This window comes from Gymnoscopelus braueri (genome assembly GCF_963280865.1).
Source record: "Gymnoscopelus braueri genome assembly, chromosome: 1".
In the NCBI taxonomy this organism is placed as follows: domain Eukaryota; kingdom Metazoa; phylum Chordata; class Actinopteri; order Myctophiformes; family Myctophidae; genus Gymnoscopelus; species Gymnoscopelus braueri.
Window position 1 is genome coordinate 280,026 of NC_137603.1, and position 12,500 is coordinate 292,525.

The 12,500-nt window shown below is 35.2% G+C and overlaps 1 protein-coding gene across 1 annotated transcript; it reads right to left on the reverse strand.

The window, feature by feature from the left end:
• Positions 1–3,911: 3,911 nt before the first annotated feature.
• LOC308082021 (forkhead box protein B1-like) lies at positions 3,912–11,970 on the reverse strand (the record flags this gene model as incomplete). Its single annotated transcript, XM_080423629.1, has 4 exons — positions 3,912–4,595; positions 9,357–9,446; positions 9,531–9,551; positions 11,752–11,970. The coding sequence occupies 4 exons, from the start codon at positions 11,968–11,970 to the stop codon at positions 3,912–3,914; spliced, it is 1,014 nt and encodes a 337-aa protein (XP_080279755.1).
• Between the last annotated feature and the right edge of the window lie 530 nt (positions 11,971–12,500).

Below are 12,500 nucleotides of genomic sequence, written 5' to 3' on the forward strand. Positions count from 1 at the left end.
CTTTACTCACTGACTATCTGTACTGTTAATAAGCTTGATAATGAATCAATAAAACAGACATTCTTAACTTTATACATAAATAAACTCACCCTTACCAGTGATTTTTGTGTTTATTACCTTTTCAAGTAGTCACAGAATGTGTATCTCCAGTATGAATGTGTATCTCCAGTATGAATGTGTATCTTCAGTATGAATGTGTATCTCCAGTATGAATGTGTATCTCCAGTATGTCAACGGGGTCATCGCGACCTCGTTGACATTTGTTGTCCGCCTTTGAAAATAGCATGTAATAAATAGTAAAACAAAGAAGTACACCTAGGAGCCGAGATACAGGATTTTAAAGTAATAAGTTAACCAGGAAGTGAATGGAACAGTAAATCTTCTTCTTTGACGCGTTAACGCGTCCATGGCCATGTGCACCAACTACCAACTGACTGGAAAACGTGTCCATGGCAGTAAAAGAGTTAACGATACATTTGACACAAAGTTTTATTTAATGGAAACATATTTGGATGATGGTTGAGCTCATTTCTTCATATTGTGCACATTATCATTAAAAAGCAACGCTTCATGCTCGCTTGCAGCAAAAATACAAACACAAAGATTTGGAAACCAGCATGCTTTGATATCTATACATATATGTGTACAAATATACATCATTTAATAATAATAATAATAATAATAATAATAATAATAAGGTCACTGTCACTTCAATATCTTTAAATAAAAGTAAACCATATATCTGTCATTCACAGATAAATCAACAACATTTTTCTTTTTCTTTTTTTACAAAAGTGCATTTTGATACATTTTAAATGATTTCTACTGTTTAAATGTAAACATAAAAATGATCTCCACTGTTTAAATGTAAACATAAATATGATCTCCACTGTTTAAATGTAAACATAAAGCCTTATTTTTATTATCTTTATGACAGGTCATCACTGCTGATTGTTCATGTCGATTGTGGAAGAAATACATGATTTCTAATGAAAATAAATAATTCACTATTTGGTTCTGAATGCATTATTATTCATATATATATATATATATATATATATATATATATATATATATATATATGATGGTCAATATATATATATATATATATATATATATATATATATATATATATATATATATATATATATATGATGGTCAATATATATATATATATATATATATATATATATATATGATGGTCAATATATATATATATATATATATATATATATATATATATATATATATATATATATATATATATATATATATATATATATATATATGATGGTCAATATATATATATATTCATATATTCATTATATTGTGATTTCCAGAATTTCTGAAAACACTTTAATGGTTATCTTAGACCGGTGGGTTCTCAATGCGTATTAGTAAAAAAAAAAAATCATGTCAAGGACCCCCACATTAATATATATTTTTCCGCGGACCCCCTTCTTTCATATATGTTGTGCCAGGGACCCCCATACAAGATTTGTGTTAAAATGCTTTTAAAATATCTAAACATTTCCCCCCAAAAATTCAGCAAAAAAGAATAATCTACAAGCTCACAATGAATTGCATCATCAGGGCGTGTTGTGAGCTTGTAGATCGGCTATTTTTCAAACAGCTGATGTATATATGGAGTTAAACTTCTGTATGAACTCATTTCACCAGGGACCACCTTGAAGCCCCTCAAGGACCCCCGGGGGGTCCCTGGACCACACTTTGAGAACCACTGTCTTAGACATGAATTCAGTCTGTCAATCACAACTAATTAATTATTACTAATTTAGTCTGTCAATCACAACTAATTAATTATTATTAATTTAGTCTGTCAATCACAACTAATTAATTATTACTAATTTAGTCTGTCAATCACAACTAATTAATTATTATTAATTTAGTCTGTCAATCACAACTAATTAGTTATTATTAATTTAGTCTGTCAATCACAACTAATTAATTATTATTAATTTAGTCTGTCAATCACAACTAATTAATTATTATTAATTTAGTCTGTCAATCACAACTAATTAATTATTACTAATTTAGTCTGTCAATCACAACTAATTAATTATTACTAAATTAGTCTTTCAATCAGAACTAATTAATTATTATTAATGTAGTCTTTCAATCAGAACTAATTAATTATTATTAATTTAGTCTTTCAATCAGAACTAATTAATTATTATTAAGTACATGTACTTAAGTAGCGCTTTTATCCAAAGCGCTTTACATAGATTATGCATTACAAGTAGGCTACAATTTATAGGTATCTTTACTTTACTGGAGTATTTCCAATTTTCAATACTTTTACTTCTATTCCACTACATCTCAGAGGAAAATATTGTACGTTTTACTCCATTATAATTATTTGACCATTTTAGTTACTAGTTACTTTGTAGTTTTAGGTTATTGTTACACAACATACATTAACCACTGCAGCCCTATTTAAACTTAGGCTATTTAAAAAATAGCAGATCTACAAGCGCACAAAGTGTCGCGACGCGTTGTGTGCTTGTAGATCTGCTTTTTTCAAAGGATTTGTATCAATGTGAAAACTTGTGAAACGAGACATTCTGCATAACTAGTACTTATACTTTTGGTACGTTAAGTACATTTTGATGGCAATACTTTGACTCAAGTAAATTGTGAATACTGGACTTTTACTTGTAACAGAGTATTTCTACATTGCTGTATTGATACTTTTACTTAAGTAAAAAAGTATGAGTACTTCTTCCACCATTGCCATATGACCATAAATTACACGAGTCAAAAACACAACGATTTCACCAAAACAGATCTACAAGCTTCAGTTAATAGTCAGCTTGTAGATCTGTGTATTGATATGATGATGTATTTCCATTGTTACACATAGAGATAAACGGTGACATTCTGATGAAAATAGACATTATAGTAACTGTAAGTTTGACTTTACATTTAAATTACACTGAACTATGAATCATTTATCTGGAGACCACAATGGCCACACCTTAAAGACCTTAAAGACCCCTTAAAGACCTTAAAGTACCCCTTAAAGACCTTAAAGGTATCATGACATTCATGTTTACACCACATTCAGAGTCTTTGTCCTGGTCCTTCAAACGTGTACAAAACATTTTAACTGAAAATTCCACTCCAGTGATTCACTGTAGGTGTTTTTGTCTCACATTTCTAGAGCCTTTTCAACTGCAATGAAAAAAGAAATCTTTGCCTGCGGGTGTCGCTGGTGAGGGATTTATCCTGTCAATCATCGCCTCTGCTCCGCCCCCCCCCCAAAGGAAAGGAAAGGGGAGGGGAGGGGCGAGGAGGAGAGTGGGCGGGATTAATCGACTGTGACCTCACTGTCGAAGGGCCAAGCTCAGATTACTTTTCAGCCTAATTATTCAGAAAACCCCAAGACCACAGAAAATCCACTGAATGTTCAAAGTTCAGATTTTTTGGGTGTAATTGAGGTCATAAAACCCCCAAAAAAACATTAAAAATAAAAAAATTGAAAATGAATGTCATCGAACCTTTAAAGACCTTAAAAACCTTAAAGACCCCTTAAAGACCCCTTAAAGACCCCTTAGGGTGCCTACACCCACATGTTGAGAACCACTACAGTAATACTAATGTTACATGAACGAAAACACATCCTTGCCTTGAACAGACTGCACTCTGTTTGATTGTAGTTTAGTTGTAGTTCTGTCTAACCCTTAATGGGTCCTTAAGGGTCGTTTAGGGATGCTTAGGGGTCGTTTAGGGGTCCTAAGGGGTCAATAAGGGGTCCTTAGGGCTCGTTTAGGGGTCCTAAGGGGTCATTTAGGTGTCCTTAGGGGTCGTTTAGGGGTCCTAAGGGGTCATTTAGGTGTCCTTAGTGGTCGTTTAGGGGTCCTAAGGGGTCCTTAGGGGTCGTTTAGGGGTCAGTGCACGGCCACCGCGGGGCTGCAGTTCATCAGAGAGTCAGTAGGGGGCGCCAGCATGGCAGGGCTGATGCTGGTGGTCCGGTGGGAGGCGGGGCTCAGGGTCTGGTGGGGGGCGTGGCCCAGGAAGTGGGCGCTGGGCAGTGCAGACAGGCAGCCGGCCGGCACTACGCTGCCCGGCGTGGGCTTGATGGGCACGGGGACGGCGGGCAGCGTCTGCGGGCAAAGCACCGACGGCTTGAGGGCCGGCATGCCGCCGTAGGACACCGAGTAATCCCCCCGCATAAGCCCCTCCCCCGTCGCCATGGAGATGGGCGGGGCCGAGGCGTCCACGTGTCCGTAGACGGCGGCGTGGTGCGGCCAGGCGTGCAGCGGGCCGCCGTATCCCGCCGAGAACGCCGCCAGGCCGCCCGCCGCCCCGCCCCCGGGCATCTTGTACTCGCGGGCGATGATGTTCTCGATGGCGAACGGGTGTTTGAAGGCGGCGGCGGCGGGCAGCGTGGGCGGGGCCACCATGCCCAGGCTGTACCCGCCGCTCATGGGCGGCAGGTGCGTAGCGGCGGCGGCGGCGGCGCTGGCCGCTAGCGCGCTCAGACGCAGCTTAGCTTGTTGCTGCAGGTAGTGATGAGCCGCCACGTCTGACGGCTTACTGGGAGCCAGGTGGTGATCACCTGACAACAGCACCTGAAACAATGTAAAATAATCATTATGATCACCTGACAACAGCACCTGGAACAATGTAAAATAATCATTATGATCACCTGACAACAGCACCTGGAACAATGTAAAATAATCATTAGGATCACCTGACAACAGCACCTGGAACAATGTAAAATAATCATTAGGATCACCTGACAACAGCACCTGGAACAATGTAAAATAATCATTATGATCACCTGACAACAGCACCTGGAACAATGTAAAATAATCATTATGATCACCTGACAACAGCACCTGGAACAATGTAAAATAATCATTAGGATCACCTGACAACAGCACCTGGAACAATGTAAAATAATCATTATGATCACCTGACAACAGCACCTGGAACAATGTAAAATAATCATTAGGATCACCTGACAACAGCACCTGGAACAATGTAAAATAATCATTATGATCACCTGACAACAGCACCTGGAACAATGTAAAATAATCATTATGATCACCTGACAACAGCACCTGGAACAATGTAAAATAATCATTATGATCACCTGACAACAGCACCTGGAACAATGTAAAATAATCATTATGATCACCTGACAACAGCACCTGGAACAATGTAAAATAATCATTAGGATCACCTGACAACAGCACCTGGAACAATGTAAAATAATCATTATGATCACCTGACAACAGCACCTGGAACAATGTAAAATAATCATTATGATCACCTGACAACAGCACCTGGAACAATGTAAAATAATCATTATGATCACCTGACAACAGCACCTGGAACAATGTAAAATAATCATTATGATCACCTGACAACAGCACCTGGAACAATGTAAAATAATCATTAGGATCACCTGACAACAGCACCTGGAACAATGTAAAATAATCATTAGGATCACCTGACAACAGCACCTGGAACAATGTAAAATAATCATTATGATCACCTGACAACAGCACCTGGAACAATGTAAAATAATCATTATGATCACCTGACAACAGCACCTGGAACAATGTAAAATAATCATTATGATCACCTGACAACAGCACCTGGAACAATGTAAAATAATCATTATGATCACCTGACAACAGCACCTGGAACAATGTAAAATAATCATTATGATCACCTGACAACAGCACCTGAAACAATGTAAAATAATCATTATGATCACCTGACTACAGCACCTGGAACAATGTAAAATAATCATTATGATCACCTGACAACAGCACCTGAAACAATGTAAAATAATCATTATGATCACCTGACAACAGCACCTGAAACAATGTAAAACTAGAAAAAGTGCTCCTCGGAGCACAAGTCTCCGCCAGGTCAGGTAGGTTATTATGGCCTCCTGGTGGCGCTATAATAGGCCAATGTGAAAAGGGTGCCATTTATTCCTAGGCCGTGCACGGCAATCGGACACTGCATGCATGATTTGAAGCATTTTGTTCTAAAAATGTGTTTTGCTAAATTTGACCTGCTGGTGGCGCTATAACAGGCCAATGTTAAAAGGGTGGCATTTGTTCCTCAACGTAGTGCAAATGTGCATTCAAAGTTTCACCGCAATCGGACGCTGCGTTCATGATTTGCTGCATTTTGTTCAAAACGGGCCACTCCTGCAAACATTACATGTCAATGTTAGCCAATCAGGATGGAATATGAAAAATCAAACAGATCCGTCTTGATCACATGACTATAGAGATCATGTGTACCGATTTGCGTGAAATTTTTATCAAATCTGAAGGCTTAATATCAAAAATGTGTTTTACATAAGTCTGCCTCCTGGTGGCGCTACAAAAGGCAAATGGAAAAAATGCAGGGCAAAGGTTTTTCCTTGGCCTCTAGAGAGTGTGCATACAAAGTTTTACACTGATCAGTGCAGTTATAGGTAAAAACACGAATCGGCCTGTTACAGCGCCACCATGAGGCTGATTTAAACATTTTCAAATGGCATTTCTTCCCCGGCCTAATGGGAATGTGTGTGCAAAATTTCAAATTTCGGAAATTGCATGCTGTGTTCATGATTTGAGGCATTTTGTTCGAAACGGAGTACTCCTGCAAACTTTGAGAGACAATTTTTGCCAATCCGGATGGAATATGAAAAACTGTACTGTTCAAAAATGTGTTTTGCACAAATCGGCCTCCTGGTGGCGCTATAAAAGGCCCATGTGAAAAAAAAGGAGCAGAGGTTCTGCTCTGGCATCCAGGGAGTGTGTGTGCACAGTTTCGCTGCAATCAAGCCAACGGTGCCAGAGATTAGCTGTCCACAAAATGACAGAATGACACACACACACACACACACACACACACACACACACACACACACACACACACACACACACACACACACACACACACACACACACACACACACGGACGGACGGACAGGGGGTAAAACATACTCTCTCACAATGCCTTTCGGCCTTGCGGAGACAATAATCATTATGATCACCTGACAACAGCACAACATACATTAACCACTTCAGCCCTATTTAAACTTAGGCTATTTAAAAATAGCAGATCTACAAGCGCACAAAGTGTCGCGACGCGTTGTGTGCTTGTAGATCTGCTATTTTCAAAGGATTTGTATCAATGTGAAAACTTATGAAACGAGACATTCTGCATAACTAGTACTTATACTTTTGGTACTATAGAGATCATGTGTACCGATTTGCGTGAAATTTTGATAAAATAAGTAATATACATTTTTTTTTTATATAAGTCGGCCTCCTGGTGAAGGCAGATGTGAAAAATGCAGGGCAAAGGTTTTTCCTTGGCCTCTAGGGAGTACACACACACAAAGTTTTACACTGATCGGTGCAGTTATAGGTAAAAACACGAATCGGCCTGTTATAGCGCCACCATGAGGCTGATTTGAAATATTTCAAGTGGCATTTCTTCCTCTGCACAGTGAGAATGTGTGCAAAATGTCACGTAAATTGCATCCTGTGTTCATGATTTGAGGCATTTTGTGCAAAACGGAGACCTCCTGCAAACTTTGGAAGCTATTTTTAGCCAATCAGGATGGAATATGAAAAATATGAAAAAACAATTTTGTTAATGACTAAAGAATGAGATACTGTGTACCGATTCGCGTGACGTTTGGACCAAATCTGTAGGAGTACTGTCAAAAAATGTATTTTATAAAAAGTGGCCTCCTGGTGGCGCTATAACAAACCCATGTGAAAAATTGGGGGCAAAGGTTCTGAATTGGCATCCAGAGAGTGTGTGTGCACAGTTTCGCTGAGATCAAGCCAACGGAGCCAGAGATTAGCTGTCCACAGATGTGATAAAGAGGTCCAACTTCCTGTATCTGGTTGCTATGGCAACCTGCCAGATCAGGCTGAGGGTCTGATAGGCAAATCAGAGAATCAATCAAACCGAGAGTCTGATCACTGATCGAGTTGGGGTAAGATGCCTAAAACATATATATATATATATATATATATATATATATATATATATATATATATATATATATATATATATATATATATATATATATATATATATTTATTAAATATATATATATATATTCATGATATGATCCTATATATAAAGAAAAAGTCACAAAGCCTGGAAATGTGCATTTCTAACTAAAACTAAACCCAACAAAAATGTATCAAACAAACGTCAAACATTATTTTATAATGTTTGGTTGGAGCGTGTCCTTATACGGGTGTGAAATAACCATTACACCTCTATATTATATGTGTATATATACTATATATGTTGTTTAGAAAGATGCTAGGTTCATAGTTTACCTGTGACCTTTAGTTTACTGAGACACTACACTGTCTCTGTGTATTCTATGATCCTATAGTTTACTGAGACACTACACTGTCTCTGTGTATTCTATGATCCTATAGTTTACTGAGACACTACACTGTCTCTCTGTATTCTATGATCCTATAGTTTACTGAGACACTACACTGTCTCTGTATTCTATGATCCTATAGTTTACTGAGACACTACACCGTCTCTCTGTATTCTATGATCCTATAGTTTACTGAGACACTACACTGTCTCTGTATTCTATGATCCTATAGTTTACTCAGACACTACACTGTCTCTGTATTCTATGATCCTATAGTTTACTGAGACACTACACTGTCTCTCTGTATTCTATGATCCTATAGTTTACTGAGACACTACACTTTCTCTCTGTATTCTATGATCCTATAGTTTACTCAGACACTACACTGTCTCTGTATTCTATGATCCTATAGTTTACTGAGACACTACACTGTCTCTGTATTCTATGATCCTATAGTTTACTGAGACACTACACTTTCTGTCTGTATTCTATGATCCTATAGTTTACTGAGACACTACACTGTCTCTCTGTATTCTATGATCCTATAGTTTACTGAGACACTACACTTTCTCTGTATTCTATGATCCTATAGTTTACTGAGACACTACACTGTCTCTGTATTCTATGATCCTATAGTTTACTGAGACACTACACTGTCTCTGTATTCTATGATCCTATAGTTTACTGAGACGCTACACTGTCTCTGTATTCTATGATCCTATAGTTTACTGAGACACTACACTGTCTCTCTGTATTCTATGATCCTATAGTTTACTGAGACACTACACTGTCTCTGTATTCTATGTATATGTTTACCTTGTTTACTGTAAGTCACTCTGGATAAAGAGCGTCTGATAAATGAATACATTGGAAATTGTAAATACTTTCACTCAAGCCTACATTGTGTAGGTTGTAATATCTGTATGTGGGTTGCTAGATCTGTTAGATCTTCACACACCTTGAATCTCTTGCGTCTCCTCAGGAAGCTTCCGTTCTCAAACATGTCTCCACAGCTTGGATGCAAAGCCCAGAACGAGCCTTTACCCGGCTGATCCGGTCTACGAGGAATCTGTAAGATATAATAAATACATCATAAATATTAAATATAATAACTATGAGATCCTTTACCCGGCTGGTCTGGTCTACGAGGAATCTGTAATATAATAAATACTTGATAAATATTAAATATAATAACTACAGTATGAGATCATTTACCCGGCTGGTCTGGTCTACGAGGAATCTGTAAGGAACATCATTGACATTAATAATAAATACATAATATTAATCACATGTTGACTATAGGGTTGGATTTAGGATTCTGTGTTTTTTATTCTTAATGAATACTTTATTAGAAGTTTGCAGAAAAAAAGCACATAAACTACAGATCAATACAACGTCTGTTAAGAGGATTTAAAACCCTAAAAATACTTTGTACTCAATTCATAGAGACATTAAATGACAGACAGATATACACGACTATGCAGAACATCATATAAATGTTTATAATCATATAATAAACAGTTTATAATCATATAAACAGTTTATAATCATATAATAAACAGTTTATAATCATATAAACAGTTTATAATCTTATAAACAGTTTAAAATCATATAAACAGTTCATAATCATATAATAAACAGTTTATAATCATATAAACAGTTTATAATCATATAAACAGCTGTAGTAAAACCGTCAGAGACTCTTCTAGAAGAGACGTTAGTATTTTTCCTCCCGTCATCAAATTATCGTCTCAGGAATGAGACAAAAACTAAAACATCTCCATGAATTCAAGGCTTCATGGGGTGTAAATGATAGAAAAGTAATTTTTAGGGTCATTCCTTTAAGGTTTTCAGAAAAGATTAAATGAAAAATCTGCCTTTAATATCAATATTAATATCAATATCTCACTATCAGTCATCTAGCTGGCTTGGGCAAAAAACTAATTTTTCCTTTGTCATATTTAATTTTTTTAGCCCGAGACCCAAAAGAGAAATCAGACGTTCGCCCGGGACTCAAACTTTTGAAAATATCAGATCTACAAGCTCACAACGCGGCTTTTCATGAGTTTTCAACTCATGAAAATATTTGCATCGTTTTTGGAAATCTTTAGAAAATAAATTCTTTAAATAATGATAATTAATGAAAACATTTAGGAAACAAAAACATTATAATAAAGGTATATTCACTCACGAGCCACGAAAATACATTATAATAATTAATCATTACCTTAATACAACATTGAATGTAATATGTATTATAATAAAACATTGAAGCTCAGGTTATGTATTAAGGAGTTCTACCAGCGCTATATAATTGTCTCTATAAAAGAGGAATCTGTCCATAACTTATAGATATAATTATTACATTATTATTATTATAATAATGACCTTAATAAAACAGTCATTGATGCTCAGGTTATGTCTTAAAGAGTCCATGATGAACTTATAGATGTAATTAAACTAATAATAATAATAATAATAATAATATTAATGTAATATTTACCTTAATAAAACAGTCATTGAAGCTCAGGTTGTGTCTCAGAGAGTTTTAATAATAATAATAATAATAATAATAATAATAATAATAATAATAATAATAATGTAATATTTACCTTAATAAAACAGTCATTGAAGGACAGGTTGTGTCTCAGAGTTTTAATAATAATAATAATAATAATAATAATAATAATAATAATAATAATAATATTAATATTAATATTAATATTAATGTAATATTTACCTTAATAAAACAGTCATTGAAGGACAGGTTGTGTCTCAGAGTTTTAATAATAATAATATTAATATTAATATTAATATTAATATTAATATTAATATTAATATTAATGTAATATTTACCTTAATAAAACAGTCATTGAAGGACAGGTTGTGTCTCAGAGAGTTTTAATAATAATAATAATAAGGGTAATAATAATAATAATAATAATAATATTAATATTAATATTAATATTAATGTAATATTTACCTTAATAAAACAGTCATTGAAGGACAGGTTGTGTCTCAGAGTTTTAATAATAATAATATTAATATTAATATTAATATTAATATTAATATTAATATTAATATTAATGTAATATTTACCTTAATAAAACAGTCATTGAAGGACAGGTTGTGTCTCAGAGAGTTTTAATAATAATAATAATAAGGGTAATAATAATAATAATAATAATAATATTAATATTAATATTAATATTAATGTAATATTTACCTTAATAAAACAGTCATTGAAGGACAGGTTGTGTCTCAGAGAGTTTTAATAATAATAATAATAAGGGTAATAATAATAATAATAATAATAATATTAATATTAATATTAATATTAATGTAATATTTACCTTAATAAAACAGTCATTGAAGGACAGGTTGTGTCTCAGAGAGTTCTGCCATCTCTGTGTATTGTCTCTATAATAGGGGAAACGGTCCATGATGAACTTGTAGATGTCAGACAGAGGAAGCATCTTCTCGGAGCAGCTCTGGATGGCCATGGCCGTCAGGCTGATGTAACTGTAGGGAGGTTTCTGGTCACTGTAGGTGTTCCTACCCGGCCGAGGCATGCTGGACCACAAGCTTTAATCACTACAATAACCTATAACCTATAACCTATAACCTATAACCTATAACCTATAACCTATACAATAACCTACAACTTATAACCTATAACCTATAACCTATAACCTATAACCTATACAATAACCTACAACTTATAACCTATAACCTATAACCTATACAATATACAACCTATACAATAACCTATAACCTACAATAACTGGACCACACTACAAGCTTTAATAACTACTAGAATATGATCAGAATGCTTTAATAACTACTAGAATATGATCAGAATGCTTTAATAACTACTAGGATATGATCAGAATGCTTTAATAACTACTAGGATATGATCAGAATGCTTTAATAACTACTATAACATGATCAGAATATTATATATATTAGTTTTCAGCTCTGTGAAGCCTGGAGGATGCTTTGGCTGCAGAGTCCAACAATTTATAGATTCACAAGTCCTTCAAAAAAACAAGAGAAAGTGTTTTCTTGGTTCTTATTCTTCCATAAATCATCAGATCTTCCA